This window comes from Bos grunniens, chromosome 1 (genome assembly GCF_055505025.1).
Source record: "Bos grunniens cultivar Pamir isolate PY7600 chromosome 1, Bosgru_T2T1.0, whole genome shotgun sequence".
NCBI classification, from domain to species: Eukaryota; Metazoa; Chordata; class Mammalia; order Artiodactyla; family Bovidae; genus Bos; species Bos grunniens.
Genome location: NC_141165.1, coordinates 92,912,328 through 92,931,274, shown reverse-complemented (window position 1 = coordinate 92,931,274; position 18,947 = coordinate 92,912,328). Strand labels below are relative to the sequence as shown.

At 40.5% G+C, this 18,947-nt stretch overlaps 1 protein-coding gene across 1 annotated transcript; it reads right to left on the bottom strand.

Annotated features, from left to right (window-relative positions):
• Positions 1-8,953: 8,953 nt before the first annotated feature.
• COX17 (cytochrome c oxidase copper chaperone COX17) lies at positions 8,954-17,302 on the bottom strand. The gene is made up of 3 exons (XM_086404370.1): positions 16,615-17,302; positions 14,726-14,814; positions 8,954-9,081 (listed from the first exon to the last, which is right to left on the bottom strand). Exons 1-2 carry the CDS (start codon positions 16,794-16,796, stop codon positions 14,730-14,732), a joined length of 267 nt encoding a protein of 88 aa, XP_086260496.1. The 5' UTR covers positions 16,797-17,302; the 3' UTR covers positions 8,954-9,081; positions 14,726-14,729.
• Between the last annotated feature and the right edge of the window lie 1,645 nt (positions 17,303-18,947).

Below are 18,947 nucleotides of genomic sequence, written 5' to 3'. Positions count from 1 at the left end.
ATACAAAGCAACTTTTGAATTCTGACTTTCTTCTGCATGTATCTGGATCTAGTAATAGTTTATACAATGGTAATACTTTGCTCAGACCATCAGCCCACCCACTCCAATACTGACAAATGATAATAAGCATCACCTATTAAACACCTACAAAGTGCCAGATCTAGATTAGTTATTCTAGATGCACATGACTTAGTCGTCACACAATTTTATTCCAAATAAATATTGTCGTCCTCCTAGATCTGAAAGAAACTGAGGTTTAGAGAGGTAACAAATTCCCACACATGACAGAGACAGGATTTGATTTCGTCTATCAGACTTACAGCTGTGTCCCAAGTAGTGTGCCCAGGAAGTGGAAATTCAAGACTAGATCCATGCATGACTCCTAACTCTACTGCCCCCAGGAAGTCTGAGGATGTCCAGGAACTTCTGGATGACCCTGTGGTCTGCTTTGGGTCACCAAGTTAAAATCTGGGAATATGCAAACACTAAACTAAGAAATGTCCCTCTGGCCTCCGAATGACTCCCTGCTTCTGTTTCCTTCCTACCGTTACTCCTATAGCCCCTGAGGTCTGCGGGCAGGGATGGAGGAAGTGGAGGGGCACCTGGTAACCTTCTAGAATTATTCAAGCATTCCCTCCATAGAGGCCTTTATTATACTGCTGGTAACCTAACTAAAATTAGTGAGAAGTTAGGAATTGTCAGATATGCTGAGGAGTAGAAATTTTCAGCTTAACACACATTGAGTGCCTGCTATGAACCGAGCATTGAAGAGAATCAAAGTTTCCCAAGAGCGAGCTCTCTTATCAAGCAAGAGCTGCCTCAGAAAACAATGGCGATTCAGTGTGGGAAGTACAGTAACTGAGTTGAGTTAAGGAGAGGTGGCAGCCTAAGAGGAAGATGGCATCAAGAAAGAAAGACAGAAGGGCTAACAAGGAATTTGGGGGCCAGGATTGAATTAGCCAGATAGACGGAGAAGAGGATTTCCACTGGTAAGAACAGCAGACTCATAGGCAGAGAGGTGTGAAAAATGCACAGCATGTCAAAAGCTGGTTCTCTTTCTTATTTAATTACAATCGCCTGACAAACAAAGGTGCATCTTATTCCCTTTTTCCTAAAGTTGAGGCAGATCAGTGGTAAAGGAAAAAAGAGAGTGCCTGGAGAAGGACTCCCCCTCCAAAACCCTGCCCCACCACCCCACCCCCTAGCCTTTCCCACAGCAGCGATTTAGATCTGTGATATCATTTGAGTAGTGGAGTTGGGGATTTCCATATGCTGCTTTTCTGTCACCTGCCTGCCTCCTGGCCAAGCCACCCCTTTAACAAGCAATAGTTGCTCATCCCTCCAACTTAGTCATGCACCCCCCTGAGCTGTCAAAGTGGCTGTCTCTGCCAGCTGTGAGCAAGGAAATCAGAAGCAACCAAGGCTCTGCCCAAGATAGAATTTCAAAGCAGGTCATCTTTCTCAGTCAGCCTGACCAGTGGCTGGCCCTGACCCTTTAAAGAGACAGGAGACCCACTGACTGTTGCTCTCAGCCCAGCTTCTTTGTCAGTTCACAAATGTGTTCATCTGAGCAGAAGGTATTAACATATAGCAAGCAGGTATTATTTCCTCATGTCTCCCCATGATACCTTTTTTTTAAAAATGGAAGAAATAAACTCAATAAGGTTAAGGAACATTCCCAAGGTGATAGAGATAGTATGTGAAAAGAGGCTAAAGCTTAGGTCACTGTGACTCTAAATTGTATGTTCTCTGTGCTGTACCACCTTGCTGGCTACTTTTGGAAGTTTATATATGTCCACGTGTAGGCTCATTCATTGTTACAGGGGTTTGAGGATGCCACTGGGGTGGCATAAACCCTACATGCCGCCTCCCGCAGTGATAGTGATGGTGTTGTCTATGGGAAGGGACCTCTGATGGGAATACAATGGAAAGCTGTATCTTGTTTATTTTTAAGACTAGGTTTGATAGAAGAAGAGAGAAAAAAAGTGTGTATCAAAATGGTATGTTCTTACATGGAAAGCCACAAATACACTGTAGAAAATATTTGGGGAGAATAAAAGGAAAGACACAGAAGTTTGCATCAATTCTATTCAATAGGCATTTACTTAGAACAAAGTAAGTGTGCTGGGAACTGGGGATAGAAGATGAGTAAGACAATGATCACCTTCAAGGAACTTTTGGTCTAGTGAGGGAGACTGATCCAGAAAAAAGTACAACCCCCAAAATACACTCATTGGGTATGTGGCCAATGAGACATAAGAGGACAAGTGTTGGGAAGCTTCTGGGAAAAGTATACTCCTTTGTGGAGACAGTAAGGAGGCCTGCTACCTTTCATCCTGGCTTGAGTAGTGTGATATGTAATGCTTGACGCAACCATAGCCATGAGACAGGATGGGGTTCAAAGAAGCACTCACTGATGGGTGGAGCAAAGAATTCAGGAAAAACAGCACAGGGAAGGTGACATTTAAGCCGGTCTAAAAACACGCTCAGTAGGTGTTCCCCCAGCTAGGGAAGGGCCTGCCAGGAAGGGAGAACAGAATGTGAAGTCAAATCCAGAAGTAAAATGAAAATACATGGCGTATTCTGGTAATGGAGAACAGTTTGTTACAGGTGAATCAAAGGGAGCACAGGACATGAGGCAGGAGAAGCAAGCTGGGGCCAGATTATGAAGTGAGCCAGCTGAATGACCTCTCCAAGAGTGGTCATAGACCACGGCTGCTCTGAGAGCTGTTACTGGTCCATGATGAGATATGGACAGAAATTGAGAGAACTTAGACATTTTTATACAATTTGACAGAAAACTTATTAGCCTATGAATTGGAAAAAATTGTAGTCCTTCACCTCACATAGTTTGAGAAACATTGGGTTTGAGATGAATGCTTTGCTAATATAGTTATTAAAATAGAACACAGGCATGATTTTAGACTTTGGACACATACTGCTGAGCTGATCTCAGGCAGACACTACTGCTTTCTTATCCCATTTCCCCCTTCCCCCCAGTCTGTGGAACTCTGATTTTCTTGGACAATATATGAAGAAGGGTGGGCTTCTCTCTGGGTTGCCAGGGCCTGAAATAAGACTGGTCAAAGCCAAGCACACTATCCCATTCCTCTCTACTGCAACTGGTTTAAGAGTGGGCATGTGACCAATGAGACACGAGACTGTGTACATGGGAGCATCCGAGGAAAAGTATTTTCCCTGAAGCCAGTAAGGACACCTGCTACTTTTAATTCTGGCTTGAATACAGCTATATGATGGTGTAATGCTTGAAGCTACCATAGCCATGAGATAGGATAGGCCTAAGGATGAGAAGGTTAGAGAGAAGAAAAATAGAACAAATCTTGGTTCTTCAAAGTATCACTGAGCATTGTATCAAATCTGAAACTTTCAACCACCAGACTTTATAACAGGAAACAAATTACATGTATTACTTAAGCCATTCTAGTTGGGTATTCTAGTACTTGCAGTTGAATACATTCAGATGCAGATCTCCCTAAAGATCTCCATGGGCTTTCCAGGTGGCACTAGTGGTAAAGAACCCATCTGCCAATGCAGGAGACATAAGAGATGTGGGTTCGATCCCTGGGTCAGGAAGATTCCCTGGAGGAGGGCATGGCAACCTACTCCAGTAGTCTTGCCTGGAGAATCCCATGGAGAGGAGCCTGGTGGGCTACAGTCCATACGGTTGCAAAGAGTTGGACACGACAGAAGTAACTTAGCATGCACACACGCAAGGATCCCCACAGGACTGCTCTTCAGCCAGTGGTTGTTAAACATCTCCTATATTCTATGAAAACTGAGTATCAGATGACTTGTTCTGTGCTATCAGTAACTTTCTCTTAAAAGTTTGAGTAAACTAAGAAGAAATGCTCCTCTAAACTCAATTTGACCATTAGAATAATTTGGTGGTTAGTAAACAAGATGATTTGGTGCAAAGTTGGTCATCTGTTCAACGTCTATGTACCATTTACCTCTTCCTCCTTATAACAGAATTCCAGTTTTGTTCTGATATCTAAACTATACATGGATCCAAGGAGGGGATCCTGGTTTAAGCCAATCAGCATAAGGCGTTCTGTTGACAATTATCATTATACTCTCTGCAGATGGCACAGATGGTAAAGAATCCCCTTGCCAGGAGATGCAAGAGACACGGGTTTGATCCCTGGGTCAGGAAGATCCCCTGGAGTAGGAAATGGTGACCCACTCCAGTATTCTTGCCTGGGAAATCCCATGGACAGGAGAGCCTGGCAGGCTACAGTCCATGGAGTCTTACACAAAATCTAATTTGGCTCAATCAGATCAAAAATGTAGGGGGTGCAGGGTACTTCAATGCCTTAGGAATAGTTTCTCTCTCCTCTGCTGGACTTAAACAATAAAACATGATTAGCTTCATCAATCCCAGAAGAGAGTCCTGAGATGAAAAATATTGATAACTTGATTCTTGGATGGCATCACTGAGCCTCTGATATCATTGCATCTAGAGTTTGCTCTAACCCTGGACTTCCAGTTATATATTTTCCTTGATGAAGATTTTGTATAACTTAACTGTCAAAAGCACCATCATCAACACAGAACCACCTCTAGCAGTTTATCACAGCTAAAGAAACACTGGGTATATTCACACATGTACTCTTTTTAGGAAAACATCTTGGAATACTTATCATAGCACTGAATATTCAACTTTTTATTTTTATAGCTTATATACATATATCCACCAGAATACAAGCTTTTTGAGAGCAGAGTCCATGTCTTACTAATCTTTGTTCATTACTTAGCATACAGTTGGCATTTAGTATGTCCTCAGTAAATGTTGACTCAAGCATCCTCTCATTTCGAGAACAGGGGATGCATATGATTCACATATTCACATACTCAACATTTAGGGCAGTTCTTTGCACATAACAGGCCTTCACTAAATATGTACTGAATGAATAAATGTATTTATGACTATGAATACATTATTTTTTTTATTAGTTAACTGGTACAGGAAAGAACTTTGGGTTTTTGGGCTTGAACTCTAATGACAAAGACTCACATCCCAGGTCACCAAATATTTGACCAGAACAATTTCTTTAACCTGACTGCCTGTACTCACCTGTGAAATGGGGATTATAGTTTCTTCTCACATCAGACCTGTATAGTTATCCTAAAGCAGACTTTGCACAGGTATATGGTCCTGTTCTCATCAACCTTCAAGTCAAATGTTTCAAGGTTAGACAAAGGGAACTAATTTTAGAGAATAGCATGAATGTATCTGTATTGAGAATTTGGGAAGTATCATGAATAGCAGGAGCTTAGCCAAGAGGTATGTCAGAACAGGGTGACAACCTATTAGGAAGCTAAGTTCTTCATTTTTTCAAATTATTGTGGTAACATGTTACTATTATTAGTAATAAAATGCTACACATAATCTTTGGGGAGACTTAAGCACTTGGGAATGATGGGCAGTCTTGTGAGATGTACTTTTAAGTATGGCAGATGTCAAGAAGGGTTGTTTAATTCCTTTACCAATCAGGTAAGCATATCAAATTGACAAACGTTGAAAAAATTAATCTTGCTAAGAGGTCACCCTCAGTACTAAGGTACAAATGAGCACCCCCTTTCTAGAGATCAGTCAGGCAGAACTCATCCAAAGCCTCTGGCCCATCTTTGGTTAAATGATACTTGTACTTTCCTTTGGAAACGTCCATTGTAGTGTTATAATGGAGTAGCCAATGGAAAAAAAAAAGCATACATGCAAAAAGAGATAAATGGCAAGGTTACCAAGAAGTGGTCTATTGTAGACTGGTGGCATTTCAGCTGATTTCTTTCTTCCTTATGTTTCCACAAAACCAACAAAACAAAACATTTTTAAAATCAGAAATAATTTAGATATCTGGTATGTATCCTGTTCAATACTGAGACCCAGTTCCTAGAACGGTATGTAACATATAACAGGCATTCTATAAACATTTGTTTAAATTATATGCAGAGTACATCATGAGAAACGCTGGACTAGAAGAAACACAAGCTGGAATCAAGACTGCTGGGAGAAATATCAATAACCTCAGATATGCAGATGATACCACCCTTATGGCAGAAAGTGAAGAGGAACTCAAAAGCTTCTTGATGAAAGTCAAAGTGGAGAGTGAAAAAGTTGGCTTAAAGCTCAACATTCAGAAAATGAAGATCATGTCATCCGGTCCCATCACTTCATTGGAAATAGATGGGGAAACAGTGGAAACAGTGTCAGACTTTACTTTTTTGGGCTCCAAAATCACTGCAGATGGTGACTGCAGCCATGAAATTAAAAGAGGCTTACTCCTTGGAAGGAAAGTTATGACCAACCTAGATAGCATATACAAAAGCAGAGACATTACTTTGCCAACAAAGGTCCGTCTAGTCAAGGCTATGGTTTTTCCTGTGGTCGTGTATGGATGTGAGAGTTGGACTGTGAAGAAGGCTGAGCACCGAAGAATTGATGCTTTTGAACCGTGGTGTTGGAGAAGACTTTTGAGAGTCCCCTGGACTGCAAGGAGATCCAACCAGTCCATTCTGAAGGAGATCAGCCCTGGGATTTCTTTGGAGGGAATGATGCTGAAGCTGAAACTCCAGTACTTTGGCTGCCTCACGCGAAGAGTTGACTCATTGGAAAAGACTCTGATGCTGGGAGGGATTGAGGGCAGGAGGAGAAGGGGACGACAGAGGATGAGATGGCTGGATGGCATCACTGACTCGATGGACGTGAGTCTGAGTTAACTCCGGGAGTTGGTGATGGACAGGGAGGCCTGGCGTGCTGCGACTCATGGGGTCACGAAGAGTCGGACACGACTGAGCGACTGAACTGAAAACATTTGTTTAATGAATGCACAGATAGAGAATTGTTTAAATTATGGTAAGCCATGGAGTAGATTTGTACATAGCTAATATAAACCATACTGTAGAACTATACTCACAGGTGATAAAATACATTATGGAGAAAAGTTAATACTATGATTGCGTTACAAATATGTAGCATAAGGATATTCCTGGTGGTCCAGTGGTGACGACTCTATGCTTCCAACGCAGGGGACAAGGGTTTGATCTCTTGTCAGTGAACTTGATCCTGTGTGCTGCAACAAGACCTGGCACAGTCAAAAAAAGAAAAGTAGCATAGAAAAATGACCTGAATTTTTTGTTTTTAAAATATATATTAAAAGCGTTAAGATAAATTTGGAACAGCAAAAATTAACATTGGGAGATAAGGTTAGGAATTTTCTTTTTCTTTTTGTAGTTCCAAGACATATTCAAGCAGAATATGGATAACCATCTGCCAGCTATCTATATTGGTGGGAAGTTGATTCACATCATCTCCCTTAGGAGTCCAAGAATCTATTCTTCACCCTAGAAGATTGCTCTGAAATCTACACAATGTCCACTTAAATAAAACTCTATATCCAAGCGAATGTTAAAGTAAAAATATGAATACAGAGAATGTCAGTAACATTAAATGCTAGATATTGTGCCAAATGCTTTATGTACCCCCACTTTAATTGTATTACTACTATCCCCAATTTTTTCTTTCAGATGAGAAAAACAGACCCAAAGAGGCTGACTTGTTTGAGGTCATGTAGCCATCTGCTGAACTTAAGCCTGTCACTTCAAAGCTACGCTTTTTTCTTTCCCCAGCTGTACAGCACGTGGGATTCTGGTTACTCCACCAGAGATTGAACCTGCACCCCCTGCATTGGAAGTGTGGGGTCTTAGCCACTGGACTGCCAGGGAAGCCCTAGAGCCATGTCTTAACTAGGAAAGGATCCTTAGGAACAATTTAGTTCAGTTCCTTTTTAGAAGCAATCTTCCAATCATGACACATGAACCCTACATATTCTCATTAGTTTTCACAGTATCTTTTGTTAAGATTTAAAATTCAAAGACAGAGTATGACCAACTGCCTCATTTGCTCAAAAGCAGCTAATAGGACCACAGGGCTGCTATCGTGATCCACACTTTATGTTCTATTCACTACGTTCTATATGTTAGAACTATAAAACATAGTGAATAGAACATATATTCTGTATCACTACAGTGTAGGACTGAGCTATTTCATTAGTGACTTATTTGTAAAAATCCAGCCTCTGACCTGGGCCAACTTACAATTAATAAGAGATAACTGTTTGGCCCCTAGGCATTAAACTTATGATCCTAGTCTATTCTAAAATGTAAAAAATGTACACTTAATTATGCCAAACAGTTGAGATCTTTCAAGCCAACGCACCCTGATGTGGTCCAAAATCTAAACAAGTTACTTTCACAAAAGAGAAAATTACTAAAGAACAATAATGACTTAAAATATTAAGACTGAAGATTTGTTCAATTCTTACCTTTTAAAAAGTTAAAAATAAAACCTTGAATGAGATGGTTTGACTACCAGATCAATTATAAATTGAATACATCTATATAACTAATCTTTGTGATTTCGTTAGGTAAGATCAATATCTGCTTTCTCTTGACAAAAAAAAATCCAAAGTTCCCAGAATGACAACAAGAACATAAGAAATTTGTTATAAGATTTGTTTATACTACAGTCGGTCCCTCAGGATCTGGGGCAATTGGTTCCAGGACCCTCCTGTGGATATCAGAACCTGTGTTTGCTCAAGTCCCTTATACAAAATGATGTAGTATTTCTATATAACTTAAGCACATCCTCCTATACACATCTCTAGATTATTTATAATACCTAATAAAATGTAAATATTGTGCAAATAGTTGTAAATACAATGTAAACAGTTGTAAATACTATGTAAATAGTTGAAAAAAATGACAAACTCAAGTTTTATTTTTTGCAACTTTCTGGAATTCCCCCGCCCCACCCCCCAATATTTTTGATCCAAGCTTGTTTGAATCCACAAATGAGAAACCCATAGATATTCCTTAAGAAAAATAAATACCACTTGAGGATGTGAGGAATATAAAAAGAAACACACCTGAAGACTTTTAACCAGGGATTTTTTTTTAATAAATTATAAATAATTTTTTATTTATCAATTTTCAGCAAGGAACTCCCAAAGTTACTGAATCTTCTTCATTTTTCAGGAACTATTCACTCCCAGAGCAGACCACCTGCAGATAAAAAATGTATTTTAGAAAGTTTAAAATTTCAAACATCATGTCAGACCTATGGAGTCAAGAATTAAGATGCTAGAAATATATGCTTCAGCCGAGGACTATTAACTAACTGCCACAATTATTCTAAACCAGTCACAAAAGATCCACACTTTACAATTTTAGTTTTGCTTAACTTTAAAAACATCACGGAAACTGTTTAATTCATTACAAGGTTTAATCTTTAAAGTCTTTGTTGAAGTAAAAACTATACGTTCATTTATTTTCTCAAAAACATCTTCCCCAAAGAGGTTTATTTTTATAGATATTCAAGAGAAGAGACTTGCACCCCCCTCCTTGCTGACTCAAGTATGTTTGGCAAAGATCCACGAAGTGGAAGGCAAGTCAGCTCTGTATACAAGGCATTTCCTGTGGAAAGTTACTCACTCAAACCCAAGGGCAAAGTAAGGGTAACACTTTTGAAACGAATCTGGAAAGATCAAAAAGGGAGAGCAGCAGAGGATAGGGCTGCTGGTCATAGCAGGTGTCTCTCCAAAAAGCTTGTACCCACCCCCACTCCTATCCCAGAAGAGAGAAGCAATGCTAACAAGGTAGGTAAGTAATTGGACTGGCCGAATTGTCAAGTCTAATCTAAGTGCTTCCCTCACCTAGCTATTCCTGCATTTGGTTTAGAAAAGATAAGGCTTATCAACAATATAAATATATAAATTCTCTCTTTTCTAAAAGGCTCAGAGGAAGAATACATGTAAACGTATGCAAAAATGAAGTCACTCATCATTTCAGGAGACAGCAGTCTGTATAGTATTGTTACCTCTTTTGCTATCAGCTACTCATCATCAAGGGGGCTACCCACTGAAAGCCTCTGGGTATAAAGTCCTTGACAGAAGACAGATATCTATTGAAATAAATGTTCAAATAGCAAAAATGATCCTTTTTCTTGACTCTCAGGATCATATTTTCAGACATCATCAGTTGTCCCTGAGTTTGTTTTGTGTGTGTGAAATCAGCATATTTTAAGCATATGTTAACCAAATATTAAGGTCAATTAAACTTTAAATACTGAGTATCACCACCACTCAGTGCTGGTCCTTTAATTTATTTCAAAGATTTTAGCCCCCAAACTGTGTTCCCTAGGTGCCTGCTGGGTCTTAAAGGCAGAAAGATGCCAGCCGCCATTTCTAAGCAGGTTTTAGGTTCCTCAAGTTTCTCTTTCAGTAAAAGAAGCAGTCATGGACTTCCCTGGTGGCCCAGCGGATAGGAATCCACCTGCCAAATGCAGAGGACATGGGTTGGATCCCTGGTGTGGGAAGATTCCACATGCCATGGAGCAAGTAAGCCTGTGCACCAAAACTACCGAGCCGGCACTCTAAAACCTGTATGCTGCACTCCTGAAACCCGTGTGCTAGCACCGGTACTCCACAAGAGAAGCCACCGCAACGAGACGCCTGTGTACCCCAACCAGCGAGTAGCCCTTGCAGGCCGCAACTAGAGAAATTCCTCACACAGCAACGAAGTCCTAGCGCAGCCAAAGAAAAAGAAAAAAGCAGTTGTAAATGTCTAGAATCACCACAACCACACCGTATTTTTTCTTAGGAGTAGTTTTCAAGTCTGTTTTTGCTGCTATTAAATCTTCAGACAATTTATATTTAGTATTATCCCTACTACTTCTTCAGCTTAAGCCAGTGGTTCTTAGAGAGGAACACCTGAAAATTATCTAGGAGCTTCAGTTAACAGGTGAAGATCAGGGCTCAAGCTTGTGAATTTTGGAAAACACTCCTCAGATGATTATAAGGTACACTTCTGGTTGAATGTACTTACTTTCATATTAAGTTCAATTTTCTGGATTCAAGGTACAATTAAGATCTTATTTAGAAAATAAAAGCTACTAATGTTTTTGAATTAAGGAACTTTCGTGATCATTACTGGGAAGATCTGAGATCACAAAATATTTTTCCTTTGAAGCTGTCTTCAGAAAAATGTGGTCTAATGGTGTAAGAGATACCAATTTAGTTAAGTTTATCTTATAACAGAGCAGATAGTAGTGTTGAATTTTACCCAGTTACTGACCCAGTTGCTGAGTTATATCCACCTCTGTATTTCAACAAAAGGTCTTTGTAACTAGCATTCAAAATAAAGTTTTAGGTAAACCTGAAAACGAATATGTTGGCAGTAAAATCTCATTAAGTGCAAGGAGTGAAGTATAAAGTGCTCTCAACCTGGAGAGTGAAAAAGACCTAGATTCGGACTTCCTTGGTGGTCTAGTGGTAAAGAATCTGCCTGCCAATGCAGGGGACACAGATCTGATCCCTGGTCCAGGAAGATTGCACGTGCCTTGGGGCAACTAAGCCCATACTCCACAGCTACTGAGCCCATGCTCTAGGGCCCCAGAGTGACAACTACTGAGCTGTGCTTCACAAAAGAAGCCATCACAATGAGAAGCCCGGGCACCATGAAGAGGAGGAGCCCCTGCTCTGAGCAACTGGAGAAAGCCTGCACACAGCAGGCCCAGAGCAGCCAAAACAAAACAAGATCAAGATTCTAGTTTTAATCCCACCACCTATCCATTCCTAACTTGAGCAAGTCTTTTTTTTTTTTTGACTTCATGGTCCCTCCATTTCCCCATGGGGGATAGGGAAATAGGGTACCTGGGACCAAAGTAGATCCAAACACCTGTTCCTTTTCCAAAAGTAGCATTATGCTGAAAATAAAAAACATATTCTCAATTCTAAGAAAGAATCCAGATTCTTTTCATAACCAGGATTCAAAACTACATAATCATGACATATATTAAACAGGTCTCAATAGAATGTCTGCTATCCACAATTCCAAGATATGGCTATCTGGTTTCTCTTTGACAGTTTACAAAGCCTATTCACACACATATCATTTAATTATCACAATGACTCTAAGAAGTAGTTTGGTCATGTACTGTTGTCTCTCCTTTACACATAAGAAAACTAAGGCTCAGAAAATTAAGGACTTGCTCATTAACACAACTGGTTCAACTGTTTTCTAAGTCCAAAGCTCTTGCATTTTCTTTTATACACAAACGAAGCCATAGGAATCACTCTCATTCTCCATCCCAATAACAAAGAAAACCATGATATCTTTTGGTCCTTGTGAATATATGCTACTTATAGCAATAACTGTATCACCTTTGAGATCCACATGAAGTCCAAGTGAAACTTCTGATGCTCCTAAAATTAGCGTTTAAAAAAAATCACCCTTTTTATCAAGGCAGGCTTAACCCTAAGCTTACACAACTGACTAGAAAGAAAGGGACAAGGAAATCATGTACAAATGTTGAGATTCCATGTCTTTGAAGTAATCAAGTTATACTTTTATAAGTATACACAAAAAATACACAAAAAATAGTGTATTTTTTAAAAGTTATACTTTTTAAGCTCCCCACAACCATATTTACTTATTTTACAAAATGATTCACCATGAGATTTCTAAAAAGTCACTTATGTGTACCTTGTATACACAGGTTCATAATACCATACATAAAAATCACAAAATATATTATGGTTCTCTTTTTATAAACAAAAAAGTAAAACTCAGATATGATTAGATTAGTATCTTAATGAACATATATTTAGTTCAAGTAAAACACACTCTAAGCTAAAGAACAGGAGAACCAAAGTTAAGCCTCAGGACTTTCAGTCTAGACTGTTTTCCACCTCATAGTGATACTTCTTATCAGCTGGTTCCTTATCCCCCCTTTTTCACAGCTCAATGAGGAAGGCTGGTCACATGTAAAATTCCAAAGAGGCAGGAAACAGGTGAAAGGGAAAGAAGCCAGGCTTTCTATTACTTTTATAGTGGTATGTAGCTTTGGCTTTATCTCTCAGCTATTATTAAAATGGTGGTATGGTGTGGATCTTATTCCCTCTTACCAAGCAGAGGCAATCTGTCTAGAGACAGAGGTTACAGGTCTGACCCTGCCTAGAGGTAGTCACTTCATACATATGGGCCTAGTTTCCTCATTTATTCATTCATTTAATCAAGAATCTTCTATTGAACACTTGGTATGTCCAGAGGGGCTTCCCCAGGTGGCTCAGTGGTAAAGAATCCACCTGCCAATGCAGGAGACTTGGGTTTGACCCTGATCTGGGAAGATCCCACAGGCCGCGTGGCAAATCTGCCCATGCACCATGCCTACTGAACCAGTGCTCTAGAGCCTGCAAGGCACGACTACCGAGACCACGTGAAGCCTGAGTGCCCCAGAGCCTGTGCTCCGCAAGAGAAGCCTCCGCAATAAGAAGTTGGCATACCCCAACTAGAGACCCCTAGTCTCTGCAACTAGAGAAAAGCCCATGCAGCAACAAAGACCCAGCACAGCCAAAAAAACAAAGAAACGAGGTTTTAGTTTTATTAGAATAAAGCATGGTACAAAAGAAACAGCAACAATTCCATTTCTGTTTTGCAGAAAGCAATGCTTCCATGTGCGGCCTACTCCGTACTTAAAAGCTCTTCCTAAGTCAGAAAGAAAAACACCAATACAGTATATTAACGCATCTATATGGACTTTAGAAAGATGGACACAGTGGCCCTGTGAGACAGCAAAAGAGACACAGATATAAAGAACAGACTTTTGGACTCTGTGGGAGAAGGTGAGGGTGGGATGACTTGAGAGAAAAGCATTGAAACATGTATATTACCATATGTGAAACAGATCGCCAGTCCAGGTTTGATGCATGAAACAGGGCACTCAAAGCTGGTGCACTGGGATAACCCAGAGGGATGGGATGGGGAGGGAAGGGGCGGGGAGGTGTTCCGGACAGGGAGACACATGTACACCCATGGCTGATTCATGTTAATGAATGGGAAAAACCACCACAGTATTGTAATTAGCCTCCAATTATAATATATAAATTAATTTTTTTTAAAAAGCTTTTCCTAAAAACTCACAAGATTAGAAACAAAAAACAGAGAATATTTCCCTTTTAATCAGACAACCGAATTTTGTCTGGATATTCTGAACTTCCTAAGCAGTGATTCTCGTATCTCTAACATAACTCTAGAAGCTTTTGTCAAGCCCTTACTTGAGAGCTTAATTCTCCCCTTCCCAAACCCATAAAACACCTCTCAATTTCTTTTTTTTCTGGTGGCAACATGCAGCATGCAGGATCCTGACCAAGCAAAGGTGGAGCCCAGGGACCCTGCAGTGGAAGCTGGAAGTCTTAACCACTGGACCACCAGGGAAGTCCCACATTTCTCAATTTATTAGCATCATTAGATGCTAGATGTACACTAGAAACTGAAAAGCTATTTTTCTAGTTATCCTTAGGCATGTTAGATTAACCAGGTGAGCTACCTTTCAGACAAGTGGTAGTTTAGTTGCTAAGTCGTGTCTGACTCTTGCGAGCCCATGGACTGTAGCCCGCCAGGCTCCTTTGTCCATGGGATTCTCCAGGTGAGAATACCAGAGTAGGTTGCCATTTCCTTCTCCAGAGGAGGTTCCTGACCCAGGAATTGAACCTGGGTCTCCTGCATTGCAGGCAGATTCTTTACCCACTGAATTATGAGGGAAGCCCCAAGAATGCTGCCGAATGATTGCTAAACCTGTAAAGCAATACACAAATTGGAAGCAGTCAGCCTATGTATTACCTTCCAAATAAGAAAGTACCATGCTCACCATTTCATATCTTAAATCCCAGGGCTCTCATGCACTCCTTGTGGGCTTCAATTAGGTGTCCACATTGCTCTTCTCCTTTCTCAATTATGCTATAAATCAAAATGTACTTGTTAATAAAGTAGGCATTAAGCACACTTAGTGGTAAGTAAGCTAAGTGATGAGGAGTGAGGCAGAACACGGATCTGACAGGATACAGCTGGAGTTTTAAAAATGGTATTATACCAAATGGTTTTATACCAAATTTGTTTTTCCTGGCTCTTGTTATACTTCCTTGCCCATGAAAATGTTCCACAGATAACTAGTTTTGGGGGGTAGAGGAATCTGATTAGAAGAAATAATTATGCATATTAAATATTGACCCTAGGCAATATCCAAGGAATAATACTGCTCTGTAATGAAATAAACTGAGTAAAAAGTTAACAAATATACAGAAAGAAGAGCTTAATTTTTTGCCTATCACAGAGGAATTACATTTTTTATTCCGCTCTACATTCAAATACCTCTAAATAAATTTACTTCTAGCCACAAGACACCGAACACAAACAGCAAAAAACATCTGGCTGCCAAGGGCGGCCTGAGGAGCCCCACTCATGATGATCAAAGAACTTTTCACTTGTAAAATTACAAAGTAAAGACTGGGACCACGAAAAAAATCAATTATATGAAAAAACTGACTTCTGACTCTAGGTATCTGGGGAGCCGCCATAGGGGTCAAAGGTAACTGATGCAGAAGTTATCTTTAAAAAAGGTAGGTTCTCCTTCCTTCTAAATACAACCTATCTTTCACTAGCTTTAATGGCTGTCTGCATGGGATAGCAAGATCCTTATGAAAATAATAGCTAGCTCACCCTGATCACTTATTAAATACTGAAAATACTGTGCTAGGCACCAAATATGACTTAGAGCACAGTAATCCTGAAGGCAGAAACCTTAGGCCTGTTTTACAGACATGAGGCAGAGATGTTAATTTGCTCAAGGTCACAAAGCTGGTTGGTGAACCAGGACTCAAACTGAAACTGGATCCCAGGCTCTTAATCATGATGTAATACTATCTGAAGGTTCAATAAGCACCTACTGTTTTTAACTGTGGAAGCACAGTATCCCACTGTAGTCTTCAATTCTCCCTTCACAGTATTACTTGCAAAATCCTTGAGTGTTAATGTCACTTTTGCTCTCTTTACTTTCTATGTGAGGACAAAAAGGGACTAGAGGGAGAGGTGTAACACTCACATTATCTGAAGATTGCTTCAGATATTTGTTCCACAATAGAGGCTGTATACAATAAAAACAAGAATGAGAGTTGATGGTAATCTAGTTGTACTATTCTGAATACTGTAATGTCATTTATGTCATAGCCTGGTTGATTTTTAAATCATCTAGCTAAAAGAGGTGGGGATAAGGGGGTTTTCTGTAGTGTTAAGAAATGTACCCTGTGTCTTACTATGTCTAAATTTTGGGAGAAATCACCAGAAATTGTACTCTTTGATACTGCCAAACCTCACACAGCAATCATTAACTTTAATGCTCCATTAACTTTAAGTTTCTTTAAATCAAGCAGCATCTTTACCCATTTCTACGTTTTTGAACCTAAGGCAGTGCTTGACCCGTAACATTTCCACGTTCAGAAACCCTTTGTAGGAAGGAATGAGTGGACGAAGCAAACTCGAGTCAATCTGACCTCTTTCCAATCCCTTCATCTGTTTCCCAAGGGTGAGCTAAAGGGTAAGGGCTCAGTCTACAGACAGCCAACAGCGAAGCCTATTGGACTTTATAATCTTCAAGAGCACCACACGCCTAAGCGAGGACCAACACCAGCCCCAGGCAGGGCAGAAATGCCTGAACGCTAGACACGGAGCCTCTGGCCGCCCCATCCCCGACTGCGCACTAACCACGCATCGCGCGCCTTCTTGGTCTCCGGGCAGGCGCAGCAGGGCTTCAGCGGCTTCTTCTCCTGCGACTCAGATGGGGCAGGGCTTGTGGCCGCCAGACCGGGCATTTTTCGTGCCCCCAAACAGCAACTAGCACAGACAGCCTGAACTCTCCAGACTTGGCGAAGCCGATTTGCGCGCATTCACTTCCGGCAGTCGCTCTGAAGAGAACCGGAAGTCCTGCCTCTCTTCCACAATTGGGGGAAGAGAGGGGAAAGGAGAGATTTTTTTTGTTTGTTTTAAAGGCGCTGTGCAGAAGAGTCAAAATGAAGGTATTATTGTGAGGACGTCTCTTTGGTCCAAGAGCAGAGAAGTGAGACGAGAGTGCAGCGACCTGGAGGACCCACAAAGGAGGAGATCTTCTAGTCTTTCCCAGTCTATTATTTTCCTGTTTCTTTGCGTTGTTCACTTAAGAAGGCTTCCTTATCTCGCCTTCCTATTCTCTGGAACTCTGCATTCCGTTGGGTATACTTTCCTTTTCTCCTTTGCTTCTCGCTTCTCTTCTTTTCTCAGCTATTTGTAAGGCTTCTTCTGACAACCACGTTGTTGCCTTCTTGCCGTTTGTTTTTCTCAGAGACGATTTTGGTCACTGCCCTCCTATACTGTGTTACCAACCTCCATCCATAGTTCTTCACGCACTGTGTCTATCAGATCTAATCCCTCGAATCTGTCATTTCCACTGTATAACTGTAAGGGAGTTGATTTAGGTCGTACCTGAATGACCTAGTGGTTTTCTCTACTTTCTTCAATTTAAGCCTGAATTTTGCAATAAGGAGCTGATAATCTGAGCCACAGTCAGCTCCAGGTCTTATTTTTGCTGACTGTATAGAGCTTCTCTATCTTCAGCTGAAGAAAATATAATCAATCTGATTTCAGTATTGACCATCTTGTTATGCCCATGTGTGGAGTCATCTCTTGTATTGTTAGAAGAGGGTGTATGCTGTGACCAGTGTATTCTCTTGACAAAACTCTTAACCTTTGTGTTGCTTCATTTTGTACTCCAAGGCCAAACTTGCCTGTTACTCCAGGTTTGATTTCCTGCTTTTGCATTCCAGTCCTCTATGATGAAAAGGACATTGTTTTTTGGTGTTAGTTCTAGAAGATCTTGTCGGTCTTCATAAAACCGTTTAACTTCAGGTTTTTTGGCATCAGAGATTGGGGCATAGATTTGGACTACTGTGATGTTGAATGATTTGCCTTGGAAATGAACCAAGATCATTCTGTAATTTTTGAGATTGCACCCAAGTACTGCATTTTTGGACTCTTGTAGACTATGAAGGCTACTCCATTTCTTCTAAGGAATTCTTTTAGAGATCTCTTTAAGAAAATTTGAGATACCAAGGGAACATCTCATGCAAGAATGGGCACAGTGAAGGACAGAAATGGCAAGGACCTGAGAGAAGCAGAAGAGATTAAGAAGTGGCAAGAATACACAGAAGAACTGTACTAAAAAAGGTCTTAATGACCCAAATAACCATGATAGTGTGGTCACTCACCTAGAGCCAGACATCCTGGAATGTGAAGTCAAGTGGGCTGTAGGAAGCATTACTATGAACAAAGCTACTGGAGGTGATGGAATCCCAACTGAGCTATTTCAAATCCTAAAAGATGATGCCATTAAAGTGCTACACTCAATATGCCAGCAAATTTGGAAAACTCAGCAGTGGCCACAGGACTGGAAAAGGTCAATTTTCATTCCAATCCCAAAGAAGGACAATGCTGAAGAATGTTCAAACTACCATACAATTGCACTTATTGCACATGCTAGCAAGATAATACTTAAAATCCTTCAAACTAGGCTTCAACAGTACCTGAACCTAGAACTTACATATGTACAAGGTGGATTTAGAAAAGGCAGATGAACCAGAGATCAAATTGCCAACATCCGCTGGATCATAGAAAAAGCAAGGGAATTCCAGAAAAGCATCTATTTCTGTTTCATTTGCTACGCTAAACCCTTTGACTGTGTGGATTACAACAAACTGGAAAATTCTGAAAGAGATGGAAATACAAGACCATGTTACCTGCCTCCTGAGAAACCTGTATACAGGCCAGGAGGCAACAGTTGGAACCAGATATGGAACAACAGACTGGTTCAAAATTGAGAAAGGAGTTCATTAAGGCTCTATATTGTCACCTTGCTTATTTAACTTATATGCAGTGTGCATGGGTGCTAAGTCACTTCACTCATGTCCAACTCTTTGCAACCCTATTAACTGTAGCCTGTCAGCTCCACTGTCCATGGGGACTCTCCAGGCAAGAATACTGGAGTGGGTTGCCATGCCCTCCAGGGG

Bases quoted from the DNA above. Each gene is read 5' to 3' on its own strand.
- COX17 (XM_086404370.1), bottom strand. From the start codon at position 16,796: ATGCGCGCAAATCGGCTTCGCCAAGTCTGGAGAGTTCAGGCTGTCTGT. The intron at 14,815-16,614 runs GTTAGTGCGCAG...TTTGATTTATAG, and splicing joins AAGAAGGCGCGCGATGCGTG to CATAATTGAGAAAGGAGAAG.